The sequence below is a fragment of the Hylobates moloch genome, unplaced genomic scaffold, assembly GCF_009828535.3.
Source record: "Hylobates moloch isolate HMO894 unplaced genomic scaffold, HMol_V3 SCAFFOLD_12, whole genome shotgun sequence".
Lineage (NCBI taxonomy): Eukaryota > Metazoa > Chordata > Mammalia > Primates > Hylobatidae > Hylobates > Hylobates moloch.
In genome coordinates, this window is record NW_026652287.1 from 85895594 (window position 1) to 85918671 (window position 23078).

The following is a 23078-nucleotide window of genomic DNA, read 5'->3' on the forward strand; positions in this document are numbered from 1 at the left end:
TGCCAAATGTGAAATATTAAGTAACTAGAGAATATATGAGCTGAAATTGTACATTAGACAAAAGAAATAAAAGGACATTCCTGATAAGGAGAACCACATGAGTAAATACATTAATATCAAAAGTCTCTAAACCATAAATCATGTAAGTGATGTTGAGGATGATGGAGCTTAGAATGACTGACAAGAGAACACTATCCCTGTCTATAAGAATTATCTAATCCCTGATCTTTAATTGATTTGTCTATTTACTCTTTGTCATAGAAAAGCATGTGATTTCCATGTATGGAAAGACTCAACACTGAATACTCATGTTAATATAATATTACTACAAACATATAAGGATTTTTTTTTTTTTCCTGACACTCAACTGGCAGCTGGATGTTTCAAACGTTTTAAATCTTTACCATCCTAAAACGGGTGAGGGTAAAGGGAGAACAGTATCTTGTTTTCATTTGATCTTTACTTATGATTCAAGTATGTTTTCACGTCTTCATTCTCTCTTTCAGCCTCAGCTCTTTTTCCACTCCCCTGTTATCCAGTTCATTTGCCTGACTCCTTGGCATCAGCTTCCAGGCTATGCAATCACAAGTGGAGCAGATAGTCATTTTCAGAGAAAAGTAGCCATTCATTGATACTCTCTAGCTAAGTAAAATAGTTGCTAGTTGTTACTGTTCAGTGGCTTGACTATACCACTAGTTTCAACAAGTTAAAAAAAATTTATTCCAGGCATTCTTCTAGATAATTTTAATGAGTTCTGTACTCACTAAAGCCTTTATTTTGCCATTAACTTGTTAGCTCTATTATTAGCTAAATTTTATGTCAGTTTGAGAAAACTATTATTTGAGCTTAAAAAGCATGCAGTATGTGAAATGAATGATCTATTTATTTTTATTTTTAATTATACTTTATGTTCTAGGGTACATGTGCACAACGTGCAGGTTTATTACATATGTATACATGTACCATGTTGGTTTACTGCATCCATTAACTTGTCATTTATGTTAGGCATTTCTCCTAATGCTATCCCTCCTCCAGCCCTCCACCCCCTGACAGGCCCCGGTGTGTGATATTCCCCACCCTGTGTCCAAGTGTTCTCATTGTTCAATTCCCACCTATGAGTGAGAACATGCGGTGTTTGGTTTTCTGTTCTTGTGGTAGTTTTCTCAGAATGATGGTTTCCAGCTGCATCTATGTCCCTGAAAAGCACATGAACTCATCATTTTTTATGGCTGCATAGTATTCCATGGTGTATATGTGCCACATTTTCTTAATCCAGTCTATCATTGATGGACATTTGGGTTGGTTCCAGGTCTTTGCCATTGTGAATAGTGCCGCAATAAACATACATGTGCATGTGTCTTTATAGTAGCATTATTTATAATCCTTTGGGTACACACCCAGTAATAGGATTGGTGGATCAAATGTTATTTCTAATTCTAGATCCTTGAGGAATTGCCACACTGTCTTCCACAATGGTTGAACTAATTTACACTCCCAACAGTGTAAAAGCATTCCTATTTCTCCACATCCTCTCCAGCATCTGTTGTTTCCTAACTTTTTAATGAATGAATGATCTATTTAAAGTGATAATATAAAAATTTAAAGTTAAGTAGGAAAATAAACATACTAATATTGGAGAAAATATTTCTGTATTTCCTTGATTTTAAAATCAAAGTAATTTTCTTTAAAGCTAATATCAAACTAGTTGAACTTATATTATTTTTATTTAAAAATTTTTTTATATCCTTTAGACCTCAAAAATTTTGAAATTTGCAGATTCCACAATAATGTATTTCTAAAATTATGTAAACTCTTTTTACTAATTATTATTATTTTCTTTTTTAGAGACAGGGTCCAGCTCTGTGGTTCAGGCTGGAGCGCAGTGGCACAATCATGGCTCACTGCATCCTCAAATTCCTGGGCTGTCATCGTATCTATCATTTTGGTCTTTTCAGTACACTTCTATCCAATTATGTAAGTGAATGAAACTCTGCTGCCAAAAGGAAATTCTGATCAGATCCCTCTTGTTTCTGATCCCTTTTTTGGTTTCTTGTTGTTTGAATAAATACATTTCTTAGCCATATATTTTACTTCCACCAATAATTCTATCCTGCAACTACACTGAACTACCTGCCATTTTCCAAACACATTTCATGTGAGCTTTCATGCTTCAGTGACTTTGAACATATATTCCATTTTCCTAGACAATACTTTGATTAACTGTCACCTCTGCAGGAATGGCTGTGACCCTTATAGCAATATTGGTCTCTCTCTCTTTTTGGGACTACAATTAGAGGACTAAGTCCATCTTACTGCAATCTTTGTGTGAATGCCAGTATCTACCCAATGCTGTAACCTCAAGGGCAGAAATCATAGCATGCCATTTTTGTGTTTGGAATACAGTAGATCTTCAATAATTGTTTGCTAAATGACTAGTATCATAAATTCATATAACATTTTCCCACTAATTGGAGCTTTTAAGGGAAATACTTTAATTCAACAAGATTTCTACAGCAGACAGAACTTTGACTTCTATACACTGCTATTTAAGAAACTAATTTTGATTTGGCAGTTGTTTCTGGATGTCTCAAATAACATATTATTATAGATTTACTTAAATGTAAAGGCTTTTTAAATCTAGAGTTTAACCTACACTGCCACACTTCTTTGCTTAATGATTAAATGAACTTTTGCTTAGATTTTTATAAGAGAAAAGAGACAGTTAAATAAAATGTCCATTTAATTAACACAGTGAATATTTTTTGTATCTACATATTTCAGTTGTTAATGGGATTTCATGACCTAAATTGGCCAGAAAACTGTAATATTATTTTATAACACTCATGCATATAAATGCTATAATAAATCTGCTAGAAAGAGATAATGCAATCAAATTAAAAAGTCTCACCAGAAAGATGACAGTTTTCTTTCTGGTCATTTCTTTGAGTAGTTTGTGTAAGTGGTATAAATCTCCAAAAATGTATACAATATTTTACAGTCTGCCAAATAAAATGTTCAAATTCCTCTCATGACTTCTTTCAGCAAGAAAAATGAACTCAATATTATGCTAATAGTAAAAAATGTTTCCCTAGTAGTTTATATAATATTCAAAAAAGCTTACAGTTAATTATGCCTTACAATTTACAGTTCTTTAAAATTGGGAAATGCTTTAAGCATATTATCGTCATCGACTCACACAATAGTCTCATGAAGCAAGTATAACAATTTGTGATATTAACTTTTTTTTATTGAGAAATGAAATCCTAAAAGATTTGGTAACTTATCCAAGGCAACATATATATATATGTCTTCTAGGTTTGAAATGAAATTAATTCATGGTATATAGTGTAGAAAAATGTTTTTCTCTCTTTTGTTGACATGGTGTTTCTATGATTTAGTAAAAAAGTAAGAGTTAATTCAACTCCAACAACACATGCTTGAACATCTAATTTATTATTTTATTTATCTTTTAGATGTAAAAATGTCTTGTTTTTTTCAAGTTTTACCCTCAAATTCTCCCCAATTCCAATCTTACTAATCAATGGTCTTACATGTATACAAAGCATTTACAGAGGTATGCACATTATTTTAGGAATATAAGTAGATTTAAAGAATATAACATTTTACACCAACATCTTATTTAATTCATATGCCACAACATTCCATATCCCTGAAAGATCTAACATGTTTTTTTGTTTTTTATTTGTTTATTTTGTTTTGTTTTGTTTTTTGAAACAGAGTCTCACTTTGTCTCCCAGGCTGGTCTTCTGTGGCATGATTTTGGCTTACTGCAACCTCCACCTCCCAGGTTCAGGCAATTCTTGTGTGCCTTGGCCGACCGAGTAGCTGTGATTACAGGTGCCTGCTACCACACTTGACTAAGTTTTGTATTTTTAGTAGAGATGGGGTTTCTCTATGTTGGCCAGTTTTGAATTCCTGACCTCAAGTGATCCACCTGCCTCTGCCTCCCAAAGTGCTGGGATTACAGGCATGAGCCACCGCACCCAGCCTTAACATGTCTTCTTAATGTTCACACTAGCCCTTTCTTCATCATTTATTCATCTCTTTGTTTTAATATTTGATTATCCCTTTGTTGTTTTCTTCTCTTCTCAGAAGAAACCATAGTTCTCTGCAGGAGCTGGGCTCAGACCAGTGTTTCCAGTTTCCTTTCTGCTGGTTGGAAACTGACCTGTCTTCTGCGTTCTCTGTGAGATACAGGTAGCCCAGGCTACCCCTTTTCTCCCTTTTGGAAGACACATCCCTGCTATCAGGGAAGACTAAGGATATTTAAAGCCTCAATCTGAAGTGGCTTGTATAGTTGACAGAGGCTACATAGGTTGTAGTAGGCAGATCTTTTAGCAGAACCACAGTGGGAAACTTCAATGTAGCTGATTACAAGGAGCTAAAGTGAGAAGGGTTCTGTCCCTTTGGTTCTTGCTCCTTTCACTTGCTCCTTTCTCTGTATCAAGAACACCAGAGCAGCAGCCCCTAATACAGGACTCTAACACTGTGTAAGATAAGTTTTCAACCCCACACTGTCTACCTTAAAATACAAGTTAGCACACTGAAACTAACCAGAGGAATAAGAGACAAAGATCTTATACAGAATGAGAATGGGAATAAGGCAGAAAGATTAAGAAAAGACAGAAAGCATTTTCTTTCAAGACTTTTTTTTTCTTTTGTTATTTCTTGGAGGGAGAGAGGGAAACATGCAAATATGGCTATCTACTAGGAATAATTTAGTTAGGTATAATATGAAATGAGGACTAGAACTTCAGTTTTTCCAAAAAAAGTGAAGAACTTGGGGTATGACAGATCTATTTGTAGGTCAAGGACTCTACTAAGCTTTCTGACACACAAAGGTAGGCCCCTAGGTAGACTGACCTCTTCTAAATTGTCACTTCATTGAAAGGATAAAGAATTGTTTTTCAATTATAGAATTTTCTGAGGCCTCCAAGTATTTTTTGTTTGTTTATGTAAACAATAAAAGTATTTAGGAAAAGTTCAAGCAACTTTTACAATTGTTTTATAAAGAGTTAGGAAAAGAATGGCTTCCACAGTTTAAAATGTATCTAGTTGTTTAATTATGTAAAATGCCTGTTATAGCTTATGTTTATGGCTGGCTATTTAGTCATATCATGATACAATACTTGCAATAAAATACAACCTAAGGGGTCTAATAAAGTAGAAATAATTAATTCATACAATCCTAATTAATCAATAATATTTAATTATAAAATTATATCCTAGGAATTAAATTTTTATGAACCCTCGCATTGAGCAAATGTGTATAATCTTTCAATTTGTAGCTGTTAAAATCTAAGAGAGATAGCACAAAATGACTGAAGAAAATAAATAGAAACATTTATTGCTTAGATTCTGTATCTTCAGAGGAAAATTTATCTGTAGAATTCAGCCCAAAAGTGGACTCATTTCTTTTTTCAGGAATTTGTTGTAAGGAGTGAAATCCTTGGTTTGAAGAAAGATCATAAGAAAACTCCGTGGTGGGCAGACATTTCTTGGTGCTCCTGGGGGACTGAGCTGGCCAGGAAAATTCCATTCTGGAAACTAATAGGGGAAATTTCATATGCTTCTTGGGGGAAGAAGTAGAGAGGAAGGAAATCCTGTGCCCATCATTTCACCCAGTTTTTTCATCCCCAATATGGGCTTTCAACTTGGTGACAGAGTAGAGGAAGAAAGCCTTGGTCAGGTGCTTCACTTTGAAGAAAAGAGATAGATACTGCCTCGGGTGGCTGAATGGGAACAGCTCTGGTCTGCAGCTCCCAGCAAGATCGACTCAGAAGGCAGGTTATTTCTGCATTTCCAGCTGAGGTACCTGGTTCATCTTATTGGGCTGGTTGGACATTGGGTGCAGCCCAAGGAGGGCAAGCCGAAGCAGGGTGGGGCATCGCCTCATCTGGGAAGTGCAAGGGGTTGGGGAATTCTCTCTCCTACTCAAGGGAAGCCGTGAGGGACTGTGCCATGAGGAACGGTGCACTCCAGCCCGGATACTATGCTTTTCCCATGATTTTCACAACCTGCGGACCAGGAGATTCCCTTGGTGCCTATGCCACCAGGGCCCTGGGTTTCAAGCACAAAACTTGGCGGCAGTTTGGGCAGACACTGAGCTAACTGCAGTTTTTTTTTTTTTTTTCCTCCATGCCCCAGTGGTGCCTGGAACGCAAGCTAGAAAGAATTGTTCACTCCTCTGGAAAGGGGGCTGAAGTCAGGGAGCCAAGTAGACTGGCTTAGCAGGTCTCACCCCCATGGAGCGCAGCAAGCTAAGATCCACTGGCTTGAAATTCTTGCTGCCAGCACAGCGGTCTGAGGTTGACCTGAGATGCTCAGCTTGGTGAGGGGAGGTGCATCTGCCATTACTGAGACTTGAGTAGGCAGTTTTACCCTCACAGTGTAAACAAAGTCGTCAGGAAGTTTGAACTGGGTGGAACCCACCACAGCTCAGCAAGGCCATTGTGCTCAGACTGCCTCTCTAGATTTTTCCTCTCTGGGCAGGGCATCTCTGAAAAACAGGCAGCAGCCTCAGTCAGGGACCTATAGATAAAACCCCCATCTCCCTGGAACAGAGCACCTTGGGGAAGGGGTGGCTGTGGGCACAGCTTCAGCAGACTTAAACTTCCCTGCCTGACAGCTCTGAAGAGAGCAGTGGATCTCCTAGCACAGCACTCCAGCTCTGCTATGGAACAGATGGCCTCGTCAAGTGGGTCCCTGATCCCCATGTATCCTGACTGGGAGACACCACCCAGTAGGGGCCAACAGACACCTGATATAGTAGAGCTCTGGCTGGCATCTGGCAGGTGCCCCTCTGTGAGGAAGCTTCCAGAGAAAGTAACAGGCAGCAATCTTTGCTATTCTGCAGCCTCCGCTGGTGATACCCAGGCAAACACGATCTGGAGTGGACCTCCAGCAAACTCCAGCAGATCTGCAGCAGAGGGTCCTGACTGTTAGAAGGAAAATTAACAAACAGAAAGGGATAGCATCAAGATCAAATAAAAGGACGTCCACTCAGAGACCCCATCTGAAGATCGCCAACATCAAAGATCAAAGGTAGATAAATCTACGAAGACGAGAAGAAACCAGCGCAAAAAGGCTGAAAATTCCAGAAACCAGAATGCCTCTTCTCCTCCAAAGGATCACAACGCCTCACCAGCAAGGGAACAAAACTGGACAGAGAAGGAGTTTGATGAATTGACAGAAGTAGGCTTCAGAAGATGGGTAATAACAAACTCCTGCAAGCTAAAGGAACATGTTCTAATCCAATGTAAGGAAGCTAAGAACCTTGAAAAAAGGTTAGATGAATTGCTAACTAGAATAACCAGTTTAGAGAACATAAATGACCTGATGGAGCTGAAAACACAGCACGAGAACTTCATGAAGCATACACAAGTATCAATAGCCGAATTGATCAAGCAGAAGAAAGGATATCAGAGATTGAAGATCAACTCAATAATATAAAGTGAGAAGACAAGTTTGGAGAAAAAAGAATGAAAAAGAACAAACAAAGCCTTGAAGAAATATGGGACTAGGTGAAAAGACCAAATCTACATTTGATCGGTATACCTGAAAGTGACAGGGAGAATGGAACCAAGTTGGAAATCACTCTTCAGAATATTATCCAGGAGAACTTCCCCAACCTAGCAAGATAGGCCAACACTCAAAATCCAGAAAATAGATAGAACACCACAAAGATATTCTTCAAGAAGAGCAACCCCAAGACACATAATCATCAAATTCACCAAGGCTGAAATGAAGGAAAAAATGTTAAAGGCAGCCAGAGAGAAAGGTCGGGTTACCCACAAAGGGAAGCCCGTCAGATTAACAGCAGATCTCTCTACAGAGATCCTACAAGCCAGAAGACAGTGGGGCCAGTATTCAACATTTTTAAAGAAAAGAATTTTCAACCTAGAATTTCATATCCACCCAAACTAAGTTTCATAAGTAGAGGAGAAATAAAATCCTTCGCAGACAAGCAAATGCTGAGAGATTTTGTCACCACCAGGCCTGCCTTACAAGAGCTCCTGAAGAAAGCAGGAAACATGGAAAAGAACAAGCAGTACCAGCCACTGCAAAAACATACCAAATTGTAAAGGCCATTGAGACTAAGAAGAAACTGCATCAACTAATGGGGAAAATAACCAGCTAGCATCATAATGACAGGATCAAATTCACACATAACAATATTAATTGTAAATGTAAATAGGCTAAATACCCCAATTAAAAGACACAGACTGACAAACTGGATAAAGAGTCAAGATCCATTGGTGTGCTGTATTCAGGAGACCCATCTCACATGTAAAGACACACATAGGCCCAAAATAAAGGGGTGGAGGAATATTTACTAAGCAAATGGAAAGCAAAAAATAGCAGCAGTTGCACTCCTTGTCTCTGATAAAACAGACTTTAAAGCAACAAAGATCAAAAGAGACAAAGAAGGGCATTACATAATGGTAAAGTTATCAATGCAACAAGAAGAGCTAACTATTCTAAATATATATGCACCCATGCAGGAGCACCCAGATTCATAAAGCAAGTTCTTAGAGACCTACAAAGAGACTTAGACTCCCATACAATAATAGTGGGATACTTTAACACCCCACCATCAATATTAGACAGATCAACAATACAGAAAATTAACAAGGATATTCAGGACTTGAACTCAGCTCTGGACCACGCAGTCCTAATATACATCTACAGAACTCTGGACCCCAAATCAACAGAATATACATTCTTCTCTGCACCTCATCACACTTATCCTAAAATTGACCACATATTTGGATGTAAAACACTTCTCAGCAAATGTGAAAGAATGGAAATCATAACAAACAGTCTCTCAGACCACAGTGCAATCAAATTAGAACTCAGGTTTAAGAAACTCACTCAACCTGTAGTCCCAGCTACTCAGGAGGCTGAGGCAGGAGAATGGCATGAACCCAGGAGCTGGAACTTGCAGTGAGCCAAGATCGCGCCACTGCACTCCAGCCTGGGCAACAGAGCGAGACTATGTCTCAAAAAAAAAAAAAGAAAGAAAAGGAAATAAAATAAAACAAAATAAAATAAAATAAGAAACTCATGCAAAACTGCACAAGTACATGGAAATTGAACAACCTGCTCCTCAATGACTACTGGGTAAATAATGAAATGAAGGCAGAAATAAAGATGTTCTTTGAAATCAATGAGAACAAAGACACAATGTACCAGAATCTCTGAGACACATTTAAAACAGCATATAGAGGGAAATTTATAGCACTAACTGCCACAAGAGAAAGCAGGAGAGATCTAAAATTGACACCCTAACATCAAAATTAAAAAGAACTAGAGAAGCAAGAGCAAACAAATTCAAAACCTAGCAGAAGGCAAAAAATAACTGAGATCAGAACAGCACTGAAGGAGATAGAGACACAAAATCCCTTCAAAAAATCAATAAATCTAGGAGCTGGTTTTTTTTAAAAGATCAACAAAATAGACCACTAACCAGATTAATAAAGAAGAAAAGAGAGAAGAATCAAATAGATGCAATAAAAAAATGATTAAGGGGATATCACCACTGATCCCACAGGAATACAAACCACCATCAGAGAATACTATAAACACCTCTACACAAATAAGTTAGAAAATCTAGAAGAAATTGATAAATTCTTGGACACATACACCCTCCCAAGTCTATACCAGGAAGAAGTTGAATCCCTGAATAGATGAATAACAAGTTCTGAAATTGAGACAGTAATTAATTGCCTACCAGCCAAAAAAAGCCCACGACCAGACAGATTCACAGCTGCATTCAACCAGAGGTACAAAGAGGAGCTGGTATAATTCCTTCTGAAACTGTTCCAAACGATACATAAAGAGGGTCTCCTCCCTAACTCATTTTATGAGGCCAGCAGCATCCTAATACCAAAACATGGCAGAGACACAACAAATAAAGAAAATTTCAGGCCAATATCCCTGATGAACATACATGAAAAAATCCTCAATAAAATACTGGCAAACTGAATCCAGCAGCACATCAAAGCTTATCCACCACCATCAAGTTGGCTTCATACCTGGGATGCAAGGCTGGTTCAACATATACAAATCAATAATCATCATCCATCACATAAACAGAACCACATCATTATCTCAATAGATGCAGGAAAGGGCTTCGACAACATTCAACACCCCTTCATGCTAAAAACTCTCAATAAACTAGGTATTGACGGAACGTGTATCAAAATAATAGGAGCTATTTATGACAAACTGGCAGTTAATATTATACTGAATGGGCAAAAACTGGAAGCATTCCCTTTGAAAAACTGGAGAAGACAAGGGTGCCCTCTCTCAGCACTCCTATTCAACATAGTATTGGAAGTTCTTGTCAGGGCAATCAGGCAAGAGAAAGAAATAAAGGTATTCAAGTAGGAAAAGATGAGGAAGAATCAATATCGTGAAAATGGCCATACTGCCCAAATTAATTTATAGATTCAATGCTATCCCCATCAAGGTACCATTGACTTTCTTCACAGAATTAGACAAAACTACTTTAAATTTCATATGGAACCAAAAAAGAGCCCACATAGCCAAGACAATCGTAAGCAAAAAGAACAAAGCTGGATGCATGATGCTACCTGACTTCAAACTATACTACAAATCTACAGTAACCAAAACAGCATTGTACTGGTACCAATACAGATATATAGACCAATGGAACAGAACAGAGGCCTTAGAAGTAACACCACACATCTGCAACCATCTTACCTTTGACAAACCTGAAAAAAAAAAAAAGACAATGGGGAAAAGACTCCCTATTTAATAAATGGTGTTGGGAAAACTGGCTAGTCATATGCAGAAAACTGAAACTGGATCCATTCCTTACACCTTATACAAAAATTACCTCAAGATGGATTAAATACTTGTATGTACGACCTAAAACCATAAAAGCCCTAGAAGAAGACCTAGGCAATACCATTCAGGACATAGGCATGGCAAAGACTTCATGACTAAAACACCAAAAGAAATGGCAACGAAAGCCAAAATTGACAAATGGGATCTAATTAAACTAAAGAGTTTCTGCACAGCAAAAGAAACTTTTATCAGAGTGAACAGGCAACCTAAAGAATGGGAGAGAATTGTTGCAATCTATCCATCTGACAAAGGGCTCATATCCAGAATCTATAAAGAACTTCAACAAATTTACAAGAAAAAAAACAACCACATCAGAAAGTGGGTGAAGGATATGAACAGACACTTCTCAAAAGAAGACATTTATGCAGCCTAAAAATATATGAAAAAAAGGTCATCATCACTGGTTATTAGAAAAATCCAAATCAAAACCACAATGAAATACCATCTCATGCCAGTTAGAATGGTGATTATTAAAAAGTCAGAAAACAATAGATGCTGGAGAGAATATGGAGAAACAGGAATGCTTTTACATTATTTGTGGGAGTGTAAATTAGTTCAGCCATTGTAGAAGACAGTGTGGCGATTCCTCAAGGATCTAAAACCAGAAATACCATTTGGTCCAGCAACCTTATTACTGGGTATATACCCAAAGTGTTATAAATCATTCTATTACAAAGATACACTCACACATATGTTTATTGTGGAATTTTCACAATAGCAAAGACTTGGAACCAACCCAAATGCCCATCAGTGATAGACTGGGTAAGGAAAATGTGTCACATATACACTATGGAATACTATGCAGCCATAGAAAAAGGATAAGTTCATGTTCTTTGCAGGTACATGGATGAAGCTAGAAACCATTCTTCTCAGCAAACTAACACAAGAACAGAAAACCAAACACCACATGTTCTCACTCATAAGTAGGAGCTGAGCAATGAGAACACATGGACATAGGGAGAGGAACATCACACACTGGGGCCTGTTGAGGGATGGGGGATAGGGGAGGAATAGCATTAGGAGAAATACCTAATGTAGATGACAGGTTGATGGGCTCAGCAAACCACCATGGCACTTGTATACCTATGTAACAAACCTGCACTTTCTGCACATGTACCCCAGAACTTAAAGTATATAAAAAAGAGACAGTGAAAGTGCAAATTGCCAAATGCTTCTTTAGTATTTATTCCATTATATTTCATTTTTGATGACATTAGACCATCGTTTTCATCAACAGAAGGCATGTAGTAGATTATGAATCCTGCTGGTCTCTGTTGATGATCAGATGCCAAAGCAGGAGTAAATTTTCTTGACAGGCAGAGCAAGAGTTGGAGCAGAAATTGAGGTGCTATCTCGTCATCACAGCATGTAGATCCTGGATCCATGAGCCTTGTCAGATGGACTCACTCCTTACCAAAAAATCTGGAAGATCCTCTGGTCCTTTTAAGCCTCTGCTAAATGCTGCACAGATGCCTCTCCAAAATTTCAAATTTGACATCCACTTCAGTTAATTTTGAAATGCTGTGTACGTTCTTTTCTCATACCTTACTAAAGTTTCTCTGACCAACCTGTGCTATCAAACATATGTCATATATTTTGTTATCAAGGGCAACAAAGCAGATTTTTAAGGAACAAATAATTATTTGTTTGTTTTTGTTGTTCTTTTAAACTTCGGCTTGCCTTTTTGGCAGACGTTCTACTCTTCATGTCTTCATCTGCTTTGCAACTATCTCTAAACTATCCTTTCCCTCTATTAGGAAAAGTAGCAAGTTTTGTCATCATCATTGATATCAGTTTGTTTTTCATTTATTGTTATAATTCATTCATTATGTTACTAATGAAGCTCTTGTACTTCACTTTCAGGGTTTGCATTTTCTGATTCCAAGGATGCATTCTTATTTTTCAGAGTTGATGTAAGTCATAACTGCTTCTTTTTTCTTTCTTAGGAATATAAATATATAGATAAATATGAATATAAATATATATATTTATATGTTATAAATATAAGCATAGCATATTTATATTATATATATATTTATACACACACACACACACACACACACACACACACACACACAGACACTTCCAGGAAATGCCTATTCTTTCTTCTGTTTGCTTGTGTGAAGGCTTGTGCCAATCTAATCTATAGTTGAGCTGGCTCTCTGGGCTTTGGGAGTTATGAGGCATTGTCTTTACTATTCCAGCTTTTTATGCCTCTGAAGATCTCTCTCTACTTTGCTGCCCTGACCCCTCTTACCTGTAGCAGTACAGTCTATGAAAGCCCAGTAAGGCTTGGGGTGGGCTTTCTCCTCTCTTTGTTGCAATCTTTGAAAGGATGTGGCCTTGAACTTTGTGAAGTCCCTCTGTAACAGTTGGTTAATAATAGACTATTGCTTTATGTGGGAGACTCCTTAAAATTCTAATTCACCACTCCAACCTATATGTGGTCATTAATAGTTTGTTAAAAAGTGGACTGGTTTGTCCTCATTTCTGTCTAAAGCAGATTGTCTCCTGCTGCTGCAGTGCCCTCAGGGATGAAAACAGTCATGTGATTCCTTTATTCTGGGAAGGTGTCATTTTTTTCTGGAATTTGGTCGTGTAATTTTGTACCTTCAGTTTTCAGAGTTAAAAATAATATAACATTTTAGTGTGTCTTGCTTATTGTTAAGTGTTATTTTAATAAGTATCTCCCCACAAAACTCTTCTGTTTTTCTTAAATGAGGACAGCCCCACCAACAAATATAATAATTCAAGTCAAATCTGAGGTAATGTAGATTTACTCCTCAAATGTTGTATTAAGTAGCACTGGTGATCCTTCCATAGGTGACTGGGTTAATAACAACACTCCAAGCTAACAGTAAATTAAAATATATGTGTGAGTTTTAGATTTTACATGGGCTATTTATTTGAAACTGATATCTATAGTGGAAAAGTCTCCAATCTTAATATTCTACACATATTATGGCACTAAGGTGGAAGTGAACAGTGTGAACAATGGCAGATTGGGTAAGAAAATGAACCTACACAATATTCTTCTTCTCAGTTGATGTCTATCCTTCCAGTTCCCCAAGCCAATTACAGTCATTCTTAACTCCATCTTTAAATCCATGCCCAATATATTAGGTAACTGTGCTGGCCCCATATTCAAAATATATCCATAACAATGGCTCACTAAAGTTACTACTAGCATCTTGGTCTCAGTGACTATGATTTCTTACCTGGTTTTAACTAGTGTATTTTTAACTCATCTCCATTCTTTTACTCTGGCAATGTTTTTTCCTTCTCTCCCTGCCCCCGATATATTCTAAATAGAGCAACTAGAATGACTTTATTAAAATGGAAGTCAGATAATCAAGTTTTTCTACACAAAATTAAATAATTTATTCTCATTTATTGCTAAACAGATGCCAATTACAATGGTATAAAAGGTCCTTCTTGACCTAGTGCCTTCCTTGAACTCATCTCTTCCATCAGCAGCAGCCACATTGTCTTCCTTGGTGTCCTGTGAATTATGAGGTCCCGATGTAGGAACTTTGCATTGGATATATATATATATTTTTTTGGAAATCTGGAAATCCCTTCTCCTAAATATTCCTATGGTTCTAACACTTATCCTCCTTAAGTCAAATATAATCAACTCAACAAAGTCTATTCTAACTATTAAACTGCAAATTTCTCCCTCCAAACAGGTATTCTAATATACCTGAACTTGACCAATATTTTTATTCTCTATAGCATTTATCATCTTTTAATATGCTATATGATTTACTTACTTATTTTCTGTCTTCTCACATTTGATTGCCAAGTTTATAAAAAGAGTAATCTTTTTTTTCCTCTAATTGTTTGCTAGTCATCTGGTAAATAATTATAAAAACATTTGTTGAAAGAATGAATTAATAGGGAGGTAAAAGCTAGTACACTACTAATCCACTTTTTTGTGTACATTCAACCAAGATATTCAGCAGCAAATATTTTTTTCTCAAATTTCAACTTTAATATAAGTTGATTATCTATAGGAAAAATTCCCTTGGTGATCTGTAATTTGTAGAGGTGGCAGCAGTTTTTATGGGTTGTGGCTCTATTATTTTTAATGAGCTGGGATTTCAAAGTTCTATCTATCTCTAAAGAGATTTCTAGAAGGATATTCAAATTTTATTAGATAATACAGGGATATACTTACCAGGACAGAGTAGTAACCTTTCCAACAGATCCATGAGCAATCAGATTCACAATTCTAATTTTGTAATTGAGTTATAACAATGTAGTTAATTATTGATTTTTAAAAAAACATTTGACCAAGCAAGAAGCAAATTCATTATTTTGCCAAAAACGGCACGTTCCTAATTTGCCTATGGAAGAGTATGTAATGCTTCTAAATGGGGATGAAATCTACATTATTATGTAGAAGATTGTTCCTTATTCTAAATTGCAGCTAAAGCAGAAATTCAAAGCTTATGAAATAAGACAGATAGTCTCAAGTTAAAACTCCTAAGTAATATTACTTTTAAATACAGAGGTAGGCAATGGAGAATATGACATGGTAAAGCACAAAAAGAGTAGGACACTGCACTCAATCTTATTAAATTCGCTGTGAAAATACCAAAGCCAGAAGCTATTCAATTTTTGGAGAAGATGGGAAAGTACCAAGGTATCATGGGAAAGTGCAGACAGGGAAAAAATATAGATCCAAAATGAAAGTCAAAGTTAAAAAGGGTCATCCTGCTTACAGGAAAAAATAAATCAGACAGGTACTAGTAACCAAATCCAGAGGATCAGACAAGGCAGAAAGATTTTGTTCAGACAGACTCAATTGTTTTTTGAAGAATAATACAATAATATAAATAATTTATGAAATGTGTTTTGTAGTTGGCTTATAACAGTATTGTTTAGGCCATGAAATATTTGATAACTTTCCATCTGGCTAGTAACAGGTAGCTATGTTGCTCTTCATAAGAACACACTTTTATGGTTAACTTTGTTGCTCTTATGAAGGCTGCTAATTTGTGCAACTCCAGGAGCATATTCTATTCACATGTAACGTAACACTATGTGAATGATTTCTTTTAACATCAGGTAATATGGTAGCAATACTACTTACTAGGTATCATAGATTTACATATTTTAAATCATTTAATCATCTCAATAATTGTATGAGTTAGGAATTTTTATTATCCCATTTTACATATTCGAGAAATAAAGCACATAATTAACTAACTTGCACAAGTTGAACAGTTAAACGTGTTAGATCCAGAATTTCAGTACAGGAAATCTGTCTTCATGATCAGTGTTCTTAACTAGGGTATTATTCTGCCTCTTCAAAAGAATAATTATTGAACACCTTCAATGTTTTGGGCACCAATTCTTAGTACTAGGAAATGGCAACAAACATAAAAGCCAATCTCTTGCTCTCGTTAGCTTTCATTTCTGTGAAGATGTTCAGACCATAAGTAGCAGTTAATACATAGGGTTTGTGTGTGTGTGTGTGTGTGTGTGTGTGTGTGTGTATGTGTGTATGTGTGTGTCCCAACCACTATTCAAATATATTTACAAATGTTAACATATTCTGTCCTCAAAACAGCCATTTGAGATAGTTGCCATGATTATTCCTCTTTTACATATGATAGAACTGAGAGCAAAAGGGTTAAGTGATGTGCCTGAGGTTACAGGGCTACTAAAACACATTTTCCCTACTCTCAAATAGAGGACTGTCACTAAACTAATTATACAGAAAAGTCTTTCTGACGAAAGCAAAGTAAGAGCTTTTTCAGAATTTCCTAATTTTTTTTTTTTGTTAGCTGCTTTTTTTTCCCCAAAACACTTTAAAATTCCAGGTCAAACCATGCTTTTTTTTTTATTGTCATCCACATGAAAGAAGAGAAGAAAAAATTACAAGTAATTAATGAAAAAAAAAAGCCAAGTGTATTTACAAGTATATAACATACATCTGTATGTATACTTATATCTGTAAGGCTCTTTCTAGATAGAAAGACACAGACAAGCCAAACACATGCATTTTTTCCCCATTTTGTTCACCTCATATATTTCAAACAACGAAGCAAAGGATAGATGAAAGGATCTTTGGATAGATGGATAGATGGATTGATTAGATGAGTAAGCAGGTAGATGGAGAGGGAAACAGAGTGGAGGAGGATGGAATGAACAAAGTTGTGGGGGGGAGAAATTTACAGATGGAACAAAAGAAATATGCAACAGAATATAATTGAAAAGTAACTATACCAATTTTTTTTACAGCGCTTTTATATTGTGATAATAGATTTATGAAAATTATCTAGTTTCTTAGATCCTTATTTAGGTAGTTTTCTTGTTTGGAGAAGAAAAATTTTTGAGATTCATTAATCTTTACCTGATATCTGACATCATTAACAGTATTGTGATTTTGGAACACATGAGAGGACTAGGATTACATTTCTATTCCTTTATGCAATGCATACTCCAAAACAAGTGATATGCTTTGGCTGTGCCCTCACACAAATCTCATCTTGAATTTTAGCTCCCATAATTCCCACACGTTATGAGAGGGACCTGGTGGGAGACAATTGAATCATGGGGGGTGGTTTTCCTCATACTGTTCTTGTGGTAGTGAATAAGTCTCATGAGATATGATGGTTTTAATAGGGGAAACCACTTTCACTTGGCTCTCAATTCTATCTTGTCTGCCGCCATGTAAGACGTGCCTTTCACCTTCTGCCACAATTGTGAGGGCTTCCCAGCCATGTGGAACTGTGAGTCTATTAAATATCTTTTTCTTTATAAATTATCCCGTCTTGTGTATGTCTTTATCAGTAGCATGAGAACAGACTAATACAGTAAATTGGTACTGTAGATTGGGGTGCTGTTCTAAAGACACCTGAAAATGTGGAAGCGACTTTGGAACTAGGTAACAGGTAGAAGTTGGAACAGTTTGGAGAGCCCAGAAGAAGACAGGTAAATGTGGGAAAGTTTGGAGCTTCCTGGAGACTTGTTGAATGGCGGCTTTGAACAAAATGCTGATAGTGATATTAACAATAAAGTTCAGGCTGAGGTAGTCTCAGATGGAGATCAGAAATTTGGGAACTGGAGTTAAGGTGACTCTTTAAAAATCTGAGTACTCCACTGGATTTTGGACTTGCATGGGCCCTGTAAGTTTTTTGTTTTGGCCAATTTCTCCCATTTGGAATGGCTGTATTTACCCAATACCCATACTCCCCATTTGTACCTAGGAAGTAACTAGCTTGCTTTTGATATTACAGGCTCATAGGTGGAAGAGAATTGCCTTGTCTCAGATAAGGCTACGGACTGTGGACTTTTGGGCTAATGCTGAAATGAGGTAAGACTTTGGGGGACTGTTGGGAAGGCACAACTGGTTTTGAAATGTGAGGACATGAGATTTGGAAGGGCCAAGGGTGAAATTATATGGTTTGGCTATGTCCTCACCCAAATCTCAGTTTGAATTGTATCTCCCAGAATTTTCATGTGTCATGGGAGGGATTGGGGGAGGTAATTGAATCATGGGGGCCAGTTTTTCTCATGCTATGCTCGTGATAGTGAATAAGTCTCACAAGATCTGATGGGTTTGTCAGGGGTTTCCGCTTTTGCATCTTCCTCATTTTTCTCTTGCCACCACCATGTAAGAAGTGCCTTTCACTTCCCACCATGATTCTGAGTCCTTCCAAGCCATATGGAACTGTAAGTCCAATTAAATGTCTTTTAGTTCTCAGTTTCAGGTATGTCTTTATCAGCAGTGTGAAAACGAACTAATACATGGGACCTTGTAATCATGTGAGTTAATACTTAATAAACAAATAGATAGATAGATAGATATTCCATTACTTCTATCCTTCTAGAGAACCCTGACTAATACAATCTTCATTACTGAATAGTATATCTTAATAAGCATTTGGAGTTCGCATTTTGTAGAATAATCCATATTTTTATAGAAGTGAGTGCAAGTATAATGACACTCTACGTAAATCTCTTCTATGTCTCTTACAGTGCTTTAGAGCCCTCAAAAATGGAATCACTGGTGGTTTTTCTTAATTCTTTCATATGGACCTGTATTAGCTTGTTTTCATGCTGTTGATAAAGACACACCCAAGACTGGGTAATTTATAAAGAAAAAGAGGCTTAATGCACTCACAGTTCCATGTGGCTGGGAGGCCTCACAATCATTACAGAAGGTGAAAGGCACATCCTACATGGTCGCAAAGAAGAGAGAATTGAAAGCCAAGGAAAAGAGGTTTTCCCTTATAAAAGCATCAGATCTCATGAGACTTATTCACTACCATGAAAACAGTATGAGGAAAACTGCCCCCATGATTTAATTATCTCCTACCAGATCCCTCCCACAACATGGGGGAATTATGGAAGCTACAATTCAAAATGAGATTTGGGTGGGGACACAGCCAAACCATATTGTTGTGCCCCTGGCCCCTCCCAAATCTCATGTCCTCACATTTCAATACCAATAATGCTTTCCCAACAGTTCCCCAATCTTAACTCATTTCAGCATTAACTCAAAAGTCCACAGTCCAAAGTCTCATCTGAGATAAGGCAAGTTGCTTCCACCTATGAGCCTGTAATATCAGTGAGCCTGTTACCTCCTAGATACAATGGGGGTACAGATATTGGGTAAATACAGCCATTCCAAATGGGAGAAATTGGCCAACGCAAAGGGGTTACAGGACCATGCAAGTCTGAAATCCAGTGGTACAGTCAAACTTTAAAGTCCCAAAATGTTCTCTCTTGACTCCAGGTCTCACATCCAGGTCATGCGGATACAACAGATGGGTTCCCATGGTCTTGGTCAGCTCTGCTCCTGTGTCTTTGAAGGGTACAGCCTCCCTCTCAGCTGCTTTCCCAGGCTGGCATTGAATGTCTGCTGCTTTTCCAGACACATGGATCAAGTTCTTGGTGGATCTACCATTCTGGGGTCTGGAGGACAGTGGCCCTCTTCTCACAGCTCCACCAGGCTGTGCCTCAATACAGACTCTGTGTGGGGGCTCTGATCCCACACTTTCCTTCTGCACTGCCCTAGCAGAGATTCTCCATGAGGGCCCCACCCTGCAGCAAACTTTTGCCTGGGAATCCAGGTGTTTCCATACATATTCCAAAATCTAGGAGGAGATTCCCAAACTGCAATTCTTGACTTTTGTGCATCTGCAGGCTCGGCACCACGTGTGGGCTTGGGGCTTCCATCCTCTGAAGCCACAGCCCAAGCTCTACGTTGCCCCCTTTCAGCCACAGCTGGAGCAGCTGGGTCACCGGGCCCTGCCCACAAAACTATCTTTGCCTACTGGGCCTCTGGGCCTATGGTGGGAGGGACTGCTGTGAAGACCTCTGACATGCTCTGGAGACATTTTACCCATGGTCTTGGTGACTAACAGTGGGCTTCTTGCTACTTATGCAAATTTATGCAGCCAGCTGAATTTCTCCACCAAAAATGAATTTTTCTTTTCTACCATATAGTCAGGCCGCAAAGTTTGTGAACTTTTATGCTCTGTTTCCCTTTTAAAACTGAATGCCTTTAACAGCACCCAAGTCACCACTTGAATGCTTTGCTGCTTAGAAATTTATTTTGCCAGATACCCTAAATCATCTCTTTGAAGTTCAAAGTTCCGCAAGTCTCTAGGACAGGGGCAAAATGACACAAGTCTCTTTGCTAAAACATAAGAAGAGTCACCTTTGCTTCAGTTCCCAACAAGTTCCTCATCTTCACCTGAGACCACCTCAGCGTGTATCTTATTGTTCCTATTGCAATCAGCATTTTGGGCAAAGTCATTCAACAAGTCTCTAGAAGTTTCAAACTTTTCCACATTTTCCTTTTTTCTTCTGAGCTCTCCAAACTGTTCCAAGCTCTGTCTGTTACCCAGTTCCAAAGTCGCTTCCACATTTTTCGGCATCTTTTCAGCAATGCCCCAATCTTGGTGGTACCAATTTCTGTATTAGTTTGTTTCATGCTGCTGATAAAGACATACCTGAAACTGGGAAGAAAAAAGACGTTTAGTTGGACTTACAGTTCCACATGACTGGGGAGGCCTCATAATCATGGCAGGAGGCAAAAGCCACTTCTTAACAGGTGGTGGCAAGAGAAAAATGAGGAAGAGGCAAAAGCAGAAACCCCTGATAAACCCATCAGATCTTGTGAATCTTATTCACCATCATGAGAATAGCATGGAAAAGACCGGCCCTTGTGATTCAATAACCTCCCCTGGGTCACAACCACAACACGTGGGAATTCTGGGAGATACAAGTTGAGATTTGGGTGGAGACATAGCCAAACCATATCATCACACAATAAGCTATCTGCAGGCTGAGGAGCAAGGAGAGCCAGTCCAAGTTCCAAAACTGAAGAACATGGAGTCCAATGTTCTAAGGCAGGAAGCATCCAGCACAGGAGAAAGATGTAGCCTGGGAGGCTAGGCTAGTCTCTCTTTTCACTTTTTTTCTGTCTTCTTACATTCTAGCCCTGCTGGCAGCTGATTAGATTGTGCCCACCTAGATTAAGGGTGGGTCTGCCTTTCACAACCCACTGACTCAAATGTTAATTTCTTTTGGCAACACTCTCATAGACAAACACAGGATTAGAACTTTGTATCCTTCTGTCCAATCAAGTTGACACTCAGCATTAACCATCACAAGTCCACCACTTGTCAACTTGAACCCATACACATCTCCGGAGATTATACATAATCTTCAAATAAAGAAAATAATAAGTTCATAATAATACCTGACATAATACAACTATCCTTCATGCAACCAGAAATGTACCATTCCCCAACCCAAATACTATTATAGGAAGTCAACAATACTTAAATGCTGATGTGAAATCAATAAATCTTACATTACATGATAAAAAAGAAAGGAAATTAAACGAAGATATTTTCTTAGTACAAGCATATACATGCACAAAGATGTTTTTAACAAAAGGAGTAGGAAATACTCATGACAATTACAGTCCTCATTTCTGGAGTTGCTCCTCATTTCTGCAGCTGGTCACATGGTCGCAGCTGGTCACATGGTCACAGCTGGTATTGATGACTACTTTCTTCTACTACCCATTCTGAATACGCTTTGCCTTCAGCAAGCACCTCAGCAGGTCATGGTTTTTTCCTGATGGAGTGACCCAAACCTTCATATCTGAAGGGTCCAAGCCATTTGTAGTCCTGCCTTGATTGGGCTCTCATAGTTTCCCATTGACCTTAATCACAGGGCATGGTAATAATATGAGATTCCCTAATGGATCTCCTGTATTCCATGCATACTCTTCCTTACCTCTGTTATGGAGTAGTAGACTGATTTCTTCTTGATAGCCCAGGTCAATCACCCCAGCCAACACTGTATCTCTCATCTTAGCCTGTTGACTTAAATGCAGAAGGAGCCCAAAATGTCCAGGTGGTAATCTTAACTTACAGTTTAATGGAATCATTGTTGTGTCTCCTGATGGCAGCGTTCCTCTCTCTGGAACTAAGACCTCTAGGCCAGCAAAACATAATGTTGTGGGAACAGGAAGCAAAAATTTTGCTGGTGGATCACTGGGGGTGATGGTGAGTGGTGCCACTTACACTTCCACCTCTTGATTCCTGGATAAATCCTGGCTATAGGAGAAACTCAGTATTATATATCAGATGCTGATTCAGAGCATCAGCCTTCTAGAGAACTTTGCCTCAACCCTGCTAAGTATTGTCACCTAGCTGGCATTGTAATTGTGACTTCAAAAGGCCATTCCACCATTCTGTCAATCAAGCTGCTTCAGGATGAAGGGGAACATGGTAAGACCAGTGAATTCCATGAGCATAAACCCACTGCTGCACTTCTTTAGTGAGTGCCTTGATCAGAGGCAATGCTGTGTGGAATACCATGATGGTGGATAAGGCATTCTGTGAGCCCACAGGTGGTAGTCTTGGCAGAAGCACTACATGCAGGATAGGCAAACCTATATCTGGAATAAGTGTTTATTCCAATGAGGACACACCGCTGCCCTTTCCATGATGGAAGAGGTCCAATATAATTAACCTGCCACCAGGTAGTTGGCTTATCACTCCAAGGAATGGTGCTATATCGAAGGCTCAGTGTTGGTCGCTGCTGCTGGCAAATTGGGCACTCAGCAGTGGATGTAGTCAGGTCAACCTCGGTGAGTGGAAGTCCATGTTGCTGGGCCCATGCATAACCTCTATCCCTGCCAC

The 23078-nt window shown here is 38.2% G+C and overlaps 1 protein-coding gene across 8 annotated transcripts in view; it reads right to left on the reverse strand.

Annotated features, from left to right (window-relative positions):
- MGAT4C (MGAT4 family member C) overlaps positions 1-23078 on the reverse strand; it is a 257557-nt gene that overhangs the window by 70953 nt on the left and 163526 nt on the right. For 2 of the 8 annotated variants that reach the window (XM_058424886.1, XM_058424880.1), the window contains exon 1: positions 22168-22293. The exons of 4 other annotated variants lie outside the window; for them this stretch is intronic. In XM_058424886.1, coding sequence (XP_058280869.1) covers positions 22168-22243 — 76 coding nt within the window. In that variant the 5' untranslated portion in view covers positions 22244-22293. 2 more of the 8 variants (XM_058424881.1, XM_058424883.1) reach the window with 1 other exon arrangement.